Here is a 14,094-nt window from a genome sequence, read left to right as displayed (position 1 = left end):
AGGAACGGACCCATCCGCTCGCTTGCGCACCCTCATCAGCCACCGTTTGTCCCATCAATCAATTGATTTGGTATGGGCCTTCAGATGTTGCTGTGTGTGAATGTATCTTTTCTCTCCTTTGTTTTTATAAGGCCCCGGTGAATGTGCCAATGTGTGGTCCATGAAATAGACTGTGCTTTGCCAAGAGCATGATGTGGAGGACCGCTGTTTCTCAGGAACATGCAGAAAGGTTGCATTAACATACTGTAGTGCATTGCATATAATTACAGCATTAACGTTTTATTTTACAGTTTCCTTGATATATGCACTTACTACAGTAATAATCGTGAACTATCCTAAATCAAACCTTATATAATACGTTTTGTTAGTCACTATTACTCAGCACATAATTGCTATAACAATATATATTATAAAAATATATTAGTTTTTTTTTTTTATGATAACACTTTATAATTTGTTCACTTTATATTAATGGTAATATATTAACTAACACAAATTCATAATAAGTAATATTTTTATGTAATGTTTGGTTAATAAAACTGTTCATATCAGTTCACAACACACAACTTTGAATCTGAAAAATGTATTACTAAAGGTTGAGATCAAGAGCAATAAGCGTTGTTCGTATGCATCTTTGTATTTGTCTCCTGCTCTTTTAAGAAAAGACTTGCACTTTTAAATATTGAGGTTCTTCAATGGCATCATGTTTCCAAAAAGAATGTTTGACATCCACGGAACTGATGAAAGTTTCTTTATAGTGGAAAATGGATCTTTTGATTTTTTTAAATGTCCTTCACACTTTTCTTTTTTTTTAAGACCCATTCACTGCTAGACTCCTCAGGGAACAAGAAAGTATTCTTCTATGACGTTGCTGAGAAACCCCCTTCAGCAACCTTTACTTTTAAGAGCGCAGATGGACCTGGTTTGAGGTCATACCAGATTAAATCACAAATCACCAATCGACATACACTAATGGAGAACATCCATCAACGTCCAGCTCTGCAAAAGAGACACAGCCCTGTGTGACAACACCCTGTCCGCTGATATCACGGAATATAGAGACCCCCAGACTCGTTAGGGCATCCATTATGCTCCGTCATTTTTCATTTAGAATTTACCTAATGGAAGTCACTCCCAGAGGGACGACGTGCGTCAATGCCCTGGGCGTCTGACTATGAAGAGCGGGGCTTCAAACTCCAGTCCATCTGATGTTTGCTTGATCATTTATCTGCATTGACCTCAAACTAATCAGCGATTGAGTCATCAGACCTCAGCTCGCGAGCTTCCCATCTGCTTATCACCGAACCTTTCTCTCAGCAGCATTCTTCAATTAGGATAAAGAAAATTTAGTAACAAGGTTTCATGCGTTAGCATTAAGTAACTACACTAGTATGAGCAGTGAACAATCTTACTGCTCTATTAGCTTCTCCTCCAAAAATACAATAATCGTACAACGGTAGGTGAAAAAACCCAGAGGATGCACTACTTCCAGCAGGATTCTGAAGTGTGCATCAAATGGAAACTTTACTATCCCGTGATGACTGAACCGCAACTGGTAGGTCACGTGACAGTGGCTTCATAAATGTGTCCAGATTCTATTCATACTACATGTTTTTTTTTTTTTACTATATAATCCCCAATCAGAGAGCATGCGATGTTGGATGCAGCCTCTTTTTGCTAATCAAATGTTGCACACGGTAACATTAGTTATCGCACCGTCAACTAACTTGAACAACAATGAAGAAATGTATTTTTTATTAACATTAACAAAGATTAATACCGTAAATCATACTGCTCATTGTTAGTTCACGGGACTATATTGTGTAACCACCAATTGTGTGTGAGCGTAACCACCAATTTGTAAATGCTACAGGTTTTTTAAAGCCGTTTTCTTAATAAATGTAACTAGACGTTATGATAAAAAAAATGCAGCAAATACAATTGAATAATAATAAAAAATGTTACATACAAACCTAAGAAAAACAAACAATGTATTTTCATAAAATGTGAGTATGGGAAGGAACAGTAATGCTCTTTTCGGTGGACCGTAGCGGTTGCGGGTGTAAGATAGTGGTTTTGGCGGCAGTGATGAAGTCTGTGCCATTGTGTTTGGCTGAGACATGGATCATTGGCAGCACTTTCCTGGCCTGAGGGCTGAGGCCCTATCACAGCACTAGTTAATCACAGCTGCACATCGCTCCCCATCACAAAATATTGCCCCAAACGCACTGATAGCAGGACATTGTTCCGTTACGATTGAATTACGTTGCTTAAAATCTCGGGCTGGGTGAATCATGTAAGAGAAGCAATGCCGCATTCTTATTTATTCTCAGTGCATTAACTATCCCAATTTTTTTTTTTCTCAGCTATATTATGGCATTCGGTATAAAAACAGAAACAGTTTCACCCGCATCCCGACTGAGCAAATCAATTTTGAACTTTTTAAGTTTTAACCTATATACTGTTGTGATTCGGGAAGTTGTTTTTCCCTTTAGATCAGTTCACGCTTCAGCGGATTCATCCAAATTTCAAAGCTTTCCCACCGACAGAAAAGGAATGATGATATCTAGCAAACTTGAGGTTTGAAATGTAAAGTTTGAATGAGTAATATCTTCCCCTCCCCAAAGTTCAGTTTGAAGCGCAACAAACCATCACACGAATGTAGCTACAGGGAAACATTTGTCTCATCTCTAACCTCGGGCTTTACAGAAGCACCGCTCTGGCACTAATCATTAAATCAGAGCAGAAAGAATCTCCGCTGCCTAAAGACAAACACACTGTTGGGGGCAGCGCACTTGCCCTGAAATGTAACTAATGAATATACTCTTCTCAAACTCAGTCTTTTTGTCAACTTTCATTTTCTGCTGCATTGTTGAAGACATATCAGTTTGGTATTTATAGCTACTATATGAATGTATAGCTATTATATTGTTTTCAACAATTACATTGAAATCTCTGCAAAAAAAAAAAAAAATTGTTTTCATTTCTGTGTGCATTCAGCCCCAAATTAAGATGCTATTTACGGTTCTTCCAGTTCCTGTACTGATTTTTCTAAACATTTTGTTTGGCAAAAATATAAGTTTTGAAGATCTAGAGAAATGCTTATTATTATTACATATATTATAAAATTGTCCACATATTATTATTTTTTATATTAATTGATTCCAAATTATTAAAATGAGGCTTACTTATACCTTTTTTCGTGCCATTTGATTAGGAGGTGAATTAAAAATAACAAATATCGTTTTGTTTTACTTAAAATCACTTTGGCCCTCCCCTTTGACTGAATATATAATGTATAATTCATACTATAACGCTTTTACATACTACATATGCTTTTACAGACAAAATGTACTTTAATTATGTCAATGTTGTGAGTTAAAACACACGCACATAGGCCAGTAGTCAATATCTGAAGTGGATTTCATCAAAGTTGTCACGAGACAAGAGCATATTTCGGTTTTAGGACAAAGTTCTGATTCATCATCATATATATATATATATATATATATATATATATATATATATATATATATATATATATATATATATATATATAGTTCTCACATCCTATTTGTGGAGTAGGTTCTCAATTTTTCATTCGAGTTTGTACATTTGATTCATTATTTTTCCACTACCATCAACTGTTCATTTGTTGATACTGACGAAAATAACAAACTCCTCTATATACACAAGTTTAAAGTACTCAAAGCTAAACTACTGCTATGCTGTCCATCCTGTTGTTCTGATGTAGCCGGGATTAGAGTGAAAGTGCGAGTAAAGCGCCTCAGAACAGCAGCAGTCGCTAAATATATCATTAGTACGACATGAAAAGGTTTACGTGGTTTATCTACGATTGAGCAAAACTAGACGAAATTCTTTATAAGTGGCTGCTCCCTAGCGGCGAGAAGCAGAATCACAGCCAACGGGCGCCGAAAGCTTACCTTCAGGAGACGGCTACAGCGTCGAAGCTACACTTACAGGTACATTTATTGCTTCACAGACAGCATATATAAGGGTTATTGTTTAAAAACTCGGTTAAATTTCCACAATTTACTCCCATTGCATCATGAGACGTTCTCAAAGGCATACTTTACCATTAAATTAACGTTGCGTCATTATTTCTCTCGTTTCTTCTGAAAACTGTAGCAGCATATCTAAAACGGTATACTTCACAGAAGGAAAGATTTGCATAAGATTACACTCCTGAAAATAATTAACTTTGTGCGAGTTGTACAGCTATTTTGAAGCACATGGTGATGCTAAGTTGTCCCTTTTAGAGCATAAATGCCCCTCATAGCCATTTATTTTCATTGTATTCAAGAAAAAAATAAAACCGCTCAAACATTCTGCTAAACATCAGCTCATGAGTCTCACTTACGGAAGAAATTTTTGAAAAACAGCGAGTAAAAATTGAAGGACACACACAAATATAGAACTCGATATATTTACAATCAGTTTACAATTGTCAGGAACAACTTTTCGACATGTTTACCTTGAATATTCCCTCACATTTGGCATCTTAAAACATCCCAACACCTCAAAAAAGAACAAAAAAACATTCGGAGGTGAACACGGTACGCATGAAAGACTTAAAAGTACAATATAAACTATACTACTGCTAAAATGCCATTGTGGGGACCGTTGAATAAAGCGATTTATCTAAATAAAAATATATTGTGTGTAAGGAAATATTGTTTATACTCTAGAGAAAATCAATGAATGAAGACATTTAAAACGCCATTTATACAACAAGCAATAAATTAAAGTCACAAAACACATTTTTTTTTTTCTAAAACATTCAATCGGTTAGATCACACATACTTCTTAGCATTTCATTCAAGAAAACCTTGTGCCTCTCATTAAACGACTACAAACCTGAGCAGCATTTCCCACCACGGACACATAGTACCTCAGAGCTCGATTTCAGTGCCGCTGTCAGCCATTTAAAAACTATATTTGAGAATCACCCGAAAGCAGTCAGCACTGAAGCGTCACAAAGGCAGGAGATTTAAAAGGCAAAAATGGAAAATAAGGTGGAGTGAAGGAAACGGAGGGGAGATGACAGACACTGTAACCTCTTTTTACCAGTGTCGGGAGTCAACCAGCTCTGGACGCAAGCTGAGCTTTTTGAGAGTTTCATAACCGACCACCATGACTATTGCTGTGGGCGCTGAGGATATGATGCGAGCAGAGAGGCCTTTGGTCATCCCCCAGAATCCTTCCTCTCTGATCAGCTGGTTAAAGGTCTCGATGACCGATGTCCTGCCCTCCACCTGCCCACCCCACCAAAAAAAAAAATAGATACTTGGTTATTCATACTTGGTAAAATAAAAAATATACAAATTTAAAGAATTACACTTGACTATACATCGAATTAGTTATTTTGTGTCTGTTTGCATTTGCATTTAAAAAGAACATGACGCTTTTGTTTGAAAATAGACTCATTTTCCAACCCCCCTAGAGTTAAAAAGTTTAGTTTTAATGTTTTGTTTTTTTTTCATTCCTTCAGCCGATCTCCGGGTAGCCATTTTAGCTGTGGCTTAGCATAGATGATTAAACTGTTAGCATTACACTCAAAAATGACCAAAGAGATTTTTCCTAGTTAAAACCTGACATTTCTAAAGTTGCACTGTGCGCTAAGACTGACGGAAAACTTTCTAGGCTGATATATCTAGGAACTATACTCTCACTCCGGCGTAATAATCAAGGAGCTCCGCTGTTTTGCTATGCTTGTAAGAATAGATTCAGTGACGTACGCTAAGCTGCAGCTAAAAGGAGTTCAGCTGAATGGATTCAAAAACGGTAAAACTCAACTCTTTGATTCTAGGGGAGTTACATTTTTATTTCTAAAAACGCAGCGTGTTCCCTTAACCTCATTTTACGTATCAAGCTGGTGTCTGACAGTGAACGGTGCTTTGTTGTACATGTACACACTCACGTCAGCTATACCTATCGGCCGTCTGTGTTTAAAGGTAATCACCTGAACCCGGGCCCTGATGACATCCATGGGATTGGTGACAGTGGAGGCAGTGGCAGCTGCTAGAGGTCCAGCTACTGCCTGCAGCACTAGATGAGGGCAGTCACTGGGAGCCATCTTAGACAACTGTTCTGTGGAACCAACAACAGCACTTTACATTTCGGCTGCTTCAGAAAGAGGTGACATTACCATTCCCTAAAGAGACAGAGGGACTGCCAACCAAGACGACATCAAACAGTATTTTATCAATGAAAACACAAAGATTCAAAGTATATAGGCCTATATACACACAATCTGCCACTAAACTGAGCAAATTAATGTTAGACTACCTTTTAAATGTGTTCTATTATCACCAAGGCTGCATTTATTGATAAAAACTACAGTAAGAAGAGGGATATTGTGAAATATTATTAGAATAAAAAAAGTTTTTTATTTTACTGTTTCAGAAAAAAAAGTGAAGCTAAATTTTCAGCAGCTATCAGTGACATACAATCCTTTAATTCATTAAATAATATGATTTATTAAATATATAAATCATCATAATACACAGATTTTGCGCTCAAAAATTATTTATGTTGAAAACCATTGTGACGCTTAATTTTTGTGGAAACCATGACAGCACTCATTTGAAATAGAAAATCTGTAACAATGTAAAATTATTTACTGTCATGAAATAATGCATAAAAAAAGTACAGTTTATTTTGATGCTGAGGGTGCTTATAACACCTTTTACCTGCATAGAAGTGGTAAAACGGCCACCAAACAGCGCTGTTGGGGATGTATGTGAGGAGAGACGCCACGTATCCTCGATAGAAGCCACGGATGCCATCGGCAGCAAATATCTGCCCGATAATGTCTCTTGTCTGGCCGAAAAATACCGAGTGCTTTGCTCCCGTTTTGGGTTTTACTTTAAAGCGTGTCAGATGCTCCCCATGGCCTTGCATCATGAGCTGCTGCGACACGACGTCTATGGGAACCGTAATGCTCTGGGCCACCAGCGACGCCGAGCCTCCCGCCACCAGTGATTTCAGCGTATTGTCTTTAGAATAGTTGGAGACATATTTCCTTACCAGTTCGTACGTGGTTATGTAGGCCTGCCCTGATATGAGCGTGAACGTGGTCACCATAAAGCCCCTGTACAGTCCCCTCAGACCCTCAGCTCTCAGAATCTTTCGGAAGGCATCGTAGGTCCCAGTGTAGAGAGACTTCCCCTTCTGAACCTGCAGCCTGGTGCGGATCAGAGTGGCCGGGTAGACCGTGGCGCGGATGGCCATGGTCATGAAGACCCCAAAGGAGTAGAACTTGCGCTTGTCCAAGTCCTCCCATTCTATGATCTGAATGTTGCGCTTCTGCTGCATGTTTCCTGCCTTTAGCGCCTGGCATGAGTACCAGGCCACCTGGAAATGAACAGGACATCGATGCACGTGTTAATGGGACGGCTGACCCAAAAAGAACATTCATTTACTCGCCCTCGTGCTGAAACCGTACCTGTTGAACTTTCTCGCTTCCGCAGAACACAAAAATAGATGTTAGGCGGCATCTTTTGTGTTCCACAAAACAAAGAAAAGTCATACAGGTTTAGAATTACAAGAAGGCGAGTAAACGATGATTGAACTTTCTTTTCTCTTCTTTTTTGTGACCTAACCCTTTGATCAACAGTAACTAAATCGAGGATGTGATAAGAAATTGAGCTTGCGCTACTCTAAATGTAAGGAACTAGTCTGTAAAAATACACATGCCCTGGAGAAGAAACAAATTCAGAATTCGAGTTAACGTTAACTCTTAAAAACGTACTTATCCCAACACCATCTTACGGGTTTCTTTTCTCTGCTGAACTCAAAAGATAGTATTTTGAGTAATGTTAATAACCAAACGCCTTTGGTGTCCGTTGACTTTCACTGGCCAAAAACCACTACGAAACCTCTGAAACATCTTCTTTTAAGATCCAGAAAAGAAAGAAAATAGACTGACATCGATGCAAGTAACGATACATGATGTCAGAGTTTACACCATCATTTCCGGGTGAACCAAGTTATTATTTTAAGGCTTTACGTTTCCACTTTAGCTCCTAAAACATTTAGTGAGTCCACCGGTTCAATATAAAGTCAGTGTTGTTGATTAGCTTGGAGTCTACATGCCGGAGCTAACTGCTGCTGGCTCTCTGTAACTTACACTAGCAACGTTACTGCTGTTCATACTGTCTCTGTAACATTATACTGCTGTCTCGAATCACTTTTAAATAAACCACTTCAGCTGCCTTGTAAATGCACACAGGTGACAGTCTGTCAGGAGTCTGTTCGTTTTAATAGCGTGATCTGTAGCGGCTAACGTCAGTTAGCAAGCTCTCATGTGGCTGAATGGACAGCAGCCTCCGCTTCATCATCTGTGATCTCAGATCGGTTAAACTTGATCGACAGCGGTCGACGTCTTACCGTACAGCAGAGATGAATCAGGCATATGCCATATTTAGGATGACACTGGTGTGTATGTCCGGGACGGGACAGTAGCAGCAGCCACAGACGATCACTGAGTAGTGAACATGGTAGAGATCGGTGATGACGCGGTGTCACTCAGCGGAACCGACCAATCACAGCTCTCTGATCCGACTCGCTATTAAAGGTTAAAGTTCATCGACCGGAGCGTTAGAAATACCATCGGTGTCAAAATCCATATTTAATTTTTAAATATTTAATTTAATGATATTGATTATTCAATAATGTATTAATTATTTTTATAATAGTTCTATAAAAGCATGGCAGCTAACTGAATGTGTGCATATAGGTGAGAGTCTATTTAGCAACTCTAATCCATAAAACCATTGTTTCTGCAAATGACCTTGATATACTTCAATACTCAAAGACCTCAAATACTTAAAAAAATTAAACAGACATACAGCAAACTGATATAAATAAATATGAGTAACAACATTATCTGATTGTAAAGAGTATATTGGGCTCAATTTAATTCAAATTTCGAGTATGTTCAATTATTAAACTTGGTTTTATTTGTAGTTTCACTGAGAGACCACGTCAATTACTCATTCGTTGAGTGCAATACAAGTTCACGTTACAGCATGCAGGTGTTGCTATAATTCGGATTACATCATTAGTTTTTGTCATAAAAAGTGTTCGATAAAACTCATCCACAAAAAAGCACAAGAATCACTCTTCAAAATATAACAGATGATATGTGAGTTATTGTCGGCCGCTTACACACACAACAAACCAGTTATATTGCTATTTTGACACTTAAACACATTTAAATGTTCCGTGCGAAAAAAGGTGTGTCTCTTTAAATTATTCAGAGGGTAAACTTTACACATTTTTTCAGTTACCGGGTTACCCTGAATGCCCCTCTACAATGTCAGTGTTCAACAATAACTACTGTTTACTAATTTTGCAATCAGTGGACTGAACAACAGTCTGCAAGAATTCTGTTTGTTTTCGAGGTTTCGCAGTCATTCTTCCGACGAGTGAGTTTGTTGTATAGTGTAGACCATTAGACGCAAGTCTCCTGCAATGGATGCTATTAGATGATCTTGTTTTACAAGCTCAAAGCCAAGGTAGCAGAACGTTCTGGTAAGGAGCACTGTGGAGGAGACAAGAAGAAGTCAGCATTGCTCAATAATGCATCGTTTTATAGATTTATGCCAACATCTGTGATTGATGTTGTCTCAATAAAGTCTTAAAACACAGCTGATAATTAAGAAAGGTGTAATTTAATGCGATTCTTTGTAACCGTGACTGTGAGAACCAACCCAACCCATTTCCAGCAAATCAAAAGCACTCATCCCGAACTTACATTTATCAGGCCTGTTCTTCATGAACCACACAAATACATGATTGATCTTCAGCTTCTCCTCGGCAAACTCCAAAACAGCAGTCAGCCTTCAGTATAAAGAAGAATAATGAAAACATGCTTACTAATTCCCTTTTAAGGACAGCCAGTGCTTGCAATGTCTCCTGGTTATTTCGGACATGCAAGACTATCTCGAATGGGGAAATACTGATATCTTAAAAAGTGCTGGCCAAACTCACTTAAAAAAAATAATAATAATAATTCAAATCGGTAATAAATCCTGACAAACTCACCAATAAATGTAGTTTCTTTTGCTGTTATAAAGCGTGTGTTTCAGTTTGGTCCAGCCTCAGGACACTGACTGTTTCTATGGGAACCGGAGCTTCTATTTGTCCAGCAGTGGCACATATTGTGCATTGCACTTTCTTGCAATCTCGGTAATATGAGTCAACTGCCTTGGTACAAATGTTGACGCTTCCACTATTATCATCAAACGTGTTTGGCTGTGAAGAATCTGTCCCTTTTGGGATACAGCGAGAGCGCAGAAAGTAGTTACGCAAGACCTTTTAGGCCAGGATTAGCAGGTTTTGAAAAATGTATAACCTAATGTGACAGCAGCGGGGTTTAGTGTTCCATTCACGGCGTCTTTTCGCTAAAATAGGTCTTACAGTTCAGTCCATGCTAGTCGCTAATCCCTTACCCTTCTTTGGTGCCTTTGAGAAGTTCTCCATTTGGTAAACCAACAAAGAGGCTACGGCCGGAAAGCACAGTCTGCATAGTCCACGACAACTGCTCACTTAGCCGATATTGAAAAAGCAGAACGGATGATTCGCTGTCCAGTGAGGACACCTGCTGTTTCACCGTTAACTTCCCATCCTGTACGAAAGGACGACATCGAAATGAAGAAATCAGGTCTGTGCTTAAATAAAGTTTAAATAAAGACACATTCCTGTCATAACAGAAGGACAGAAGTCGCTGTTTATGGTTTGGACCACTGAGGGTATGTTTATTTGCGAGGTTGTGACAGCCTCACCTTGTAAAGGAGCACATCTTGAGTCAGATCCCTGCTCGCGCTTTGCTCAGCTGTGTTCATCCTCTGTGGCTGAGGGGCATCAGGAGCACCACTGAGGCCCTGGAGCCTGCCTCCTGACCCAGCGGAGAACACAAGCCGAATCCACCAGTACAGCTCTGCACAGACACAGGACAGAACTTTGTGTTTCATAAAATGTTTTAGTGGAAAGGAAACATACAAAAGACACCGTTAAGTGTTCCTTTTATAGCACTTTATCTACTTATGTCGATAGATTTCAATTACAATACATATTTTTAAAGGCTATTTTGCAAAAAAAAAAAAAAAAATTCTCCAAAACCGAAGCCATAAATCTCCACTTTGGTAGCAATTACATACAACAAACACATACACCAAATTTTACATTTGTATTCCTCACAATATCCTAAAGGGATATAACATATATATATATATATATATATATATATATATATATATATATATATATATATATATATATATATATATGTTTGATTATATACAATATTTTATTCCTCCAATAAATTGTGAGCATGCAGTGTTTTCTGGCATTCTATGCATTTTTTTGTGAATGGGACAAAAATTAGATACCCAAGTGAAAAATAAAAATTCCTCTGTAAAAACACTTGACTCTAATATAACATTTTTGAAACGTACATCATCCAGTGCTTAGATTTTTATACTAGAAATGTATGCAAATTTGCAATTTTCAGTGTTGAATAGCGCTGGTACTCTACCTGCATTTACTATACATGTTAAGTTACACATTTACAGATTTATCAGTTCTAATATATATATATATATATATATATATATATATATATATATATATATATATATATATATATATATATATATAGGACGCGTAGCGAGCTCAAGCATTACGTAACGCGAGGTTGTCTGATAATCGTGCAAACTGCTCGACACCGGAGAAACAGTGCTGCATTACAAACTTTAAAAATAAAAAATACAGAAAATAAACGTAACGACCAGACAGCACGATGGTATAAAAGAGGTCCGATCTGACAAATGCGCGGTCCTGGGCATGAACTACTGCTGATGTAAGAACATAATGTACTCTACACCGTCACGACTCGAAAAATGGAACAACGAGTCTCTTTGGTAATAGCGAAGGATGACAGCTGCTTGATTTACAGACACTGGAAATCAGATAATAACCATCGCGTATTGTTCATCTGAATACCAGATGCGCTTTTCCCTGTGCCGTATTTACAGGTAGCAGTTCTTGTGCAGAACACCAACGCGTTTCAGTTGGACGTAATGCACGTTTAATGCAATAAAAAAAAAAATCAAATAAAAAAGAGGTAGACAATAATCGAGTCTTCCAGCTCTGACGATTTCTACGAACGCCAGCATATGTAGTAAATATATATGTGTTTGAGCTGATCGGCTCGAGTACTGACCTAATCGCAGAAAAAAAGAAAGAAAGAAAGAAAGAAAAGAAAACGACGCGAATATTGCTTACCTCGCTTGGGTGTTGATCATTTCTTTTCCCTGTAACGGATTCGGGTGAGTTATCCTGACGAGTTTAAACAGACGCTAGGATGCTGCTTCCTCGCGCGCGCCCTCTCCAGTGGATCAAGCGCTGCTTCCTCATCGGTTCAGGAGGACAGGAGGACAGACATCGCGCTCTGCTCCAGTCCCCAAGTTTATTCACCGATTGGAGGAGGGAACTGTGACCCCCCCCTTTTCCCTCCCTCTTCCGTATATACAAATAACATAACAAACAAAACAGAACATATTTTGGAGAGTCATTTGTGTCAAAGACGTATAGGCTACTTATATCTACAGGATCGCTTTCAGTTCTAACGTCTACAGAAGGATTGAGGCTAAAGGCAGTTACAATAAATAAGTGCAAATTATGAATGCAGTTTGACCGACATGTTCCCTTCACGTCTCTTGTTATGTCATAACATCACCACTAGATGAAGCAATAATCCTAATATCTCAATCCTGTCCTCCGCTGTCACTCCATTCTCTCTAGTGCAAATGTCAGTCCAGGTTTTTTTGAAAATATCTATCTATCTATCTATCTATCTATCTATCTATCTATCTATCTATCTATCTATCTATCTATCTATCTATCTATCTATCTAATCTCTATTTTGCAAGCAGTATCAGTAAATTATAAAGATAGATATTTTTATACTGCTTTGGTGATTGTGCATGTAACTGAATTGGTTCACATTCTAAGGTTGTTTCGTGATTGAAACGCGTGCTGCTATAGACCAGTGATTATTGTGACATGGTTCAGTCCCTGGTAGCACACGTACTTCTGCTAGACGTCGAATAGATAGCGTCTGCTCATCTGCAATACGTCTACAGGACGTTTCCTTTTAGATGTCAAACAGACGTCTATTAGATGTGTTTATGATTTAGAATGTATGTAAAACTGACAGATGCTTTCCAGATCAAGGGATTTTTAACAGACATCTTGCTATCTGAGGATGTCTTCATGCATCTGTAAAATTACCAGAGAGAAATATAGTATTGTTAATGCAACTTTTACGGATCTCTCACTAAAACTACAAGGGTTAGTTCCATTCTGATTGGTCAGCAGATGTGTTTTATACACTATACAGCACGTAACCCCTGCTGGCGTTGTGTTACATTTTTCATCTTTCATTTTTGTAACACGCCCTTCCCCGTCTCATAAACGTTCTTATGCGAAGTTATGTTGTGTGTACGTATCTGTATCTACTAGTTTTCTGTTTCAGGTATGATTATGTATGTCCATTAGTTTACATTGTAATGATGCTCGCAATCTCGCGCTGTGCCGCGAAGCAGTCTGTTCTGAAACTAAAATACGGACGTTTTTAGAGATAAAAATCTGTGTGAGAGAACATATTATATATGGTGTTATATATGCAGCAGATCATAAACGATTCTGTTCCATTAGATGAGAGGCGTGTTTAGAACATTCTCTTTTTTTAGCGGAAGGACTGCGTTTAACGAATTTCAAAACATATATTTTAGGGTTTTAACACTTTTTATTGCGTGGTAACCGTTTTATAAACGCAATAAGGTACCCGAGGAAGTGCTGCATCGTGAATAAATCACGGCTGAAGGGGTTGCAAGCGCTCCGCTTGGCGTCGTGTCCAAGGACGCAGATGAGACTATGGGCTATGCCCATAAAATTTACAAATGGTGGCACCCATTTTTGGCACCCAATTAAATTCAAATTCGGTTGGAATTCACCGTTCCAACATGGCGGCTACATCTACATGCCTGAAGTAGTCCAATGGAG

General features: G+C 38.3%; 2 protein-coding genes across 2 annotated transcripts; both read right to left on the bottom strand.

Moving 5' to 3' along the window:
- Positions 1 to 4,431: 4,431 nt before the first annotated feature.
- Positions 4,432 to 8,565, bottom strand: slc25a44b (solute carrier family 25 member 44b). The gene is made up of 4 exons (XM_043245700.1): positions 8,413 to 8,565; positions 6,714 to 7,377; positions 5,984 to 6,111; positions 4,432 to 5,276 (listed from the first exon to the last, which is right to left on the bottom strand). Exons 2-4 carry the CDS (start codon positions 7,336 to 7,338, stop codon positions 5,085 to 5,087), a joined length of 945 nt encoding a protein of 314 aa, XP_043101635.1. The 5' UTR covers positions 7,339 to 7,377; positions 8,413 to 8,565; the 3' UTR covers positions 4,432 to 5,084.
- Positions 8,566 to 8,961: 396 nt separating this feature from the next.
- Positions 8,962 to 12,493, bottom strand: oaz2b (ornithine decarboxylase antizyme 2b). The gene is given in 6 exon segments (XM_043245701.1): positions 8,962 to 9,568; positions 9,782 to 9,867; positions 10,479 to 10,654; positions 10,812 to 10,892; positions 10,894 to 10,966; positions 12,313 to 12,493. Coding segments are annotated over 6 exon segments (567 nt in total). The 5' UTR covers positions 12,333 to 12,493; the 3' UTR covers positions 8,962 to 9,437.
- Between the last annotated feature and the right edge of the window lie 1,601 nt (positions 12,494 to 14,094).

Source organism: Puntigrus tetrazona, chromosome 7 (assembly GCF_018831695.1).
Source record: "Puntigrus tetrazona isolate hp1 chromosome 7, ASM1883169v1, whole genome shotgun sequence".
Classification (NCBI taxonomy): domain Eukaryota; kingdom Metazoa; phylum Chordata; class Actinopteri; order Cypriniformes; family Cyprinidae; genus Puntigrus; species Puntigrus tetrazona.
The sequence above is the reverse complement of the archived record's forward strand: the minus strand, read 5'-3'. Positions and strand labels throughout refer to the sequence as shown.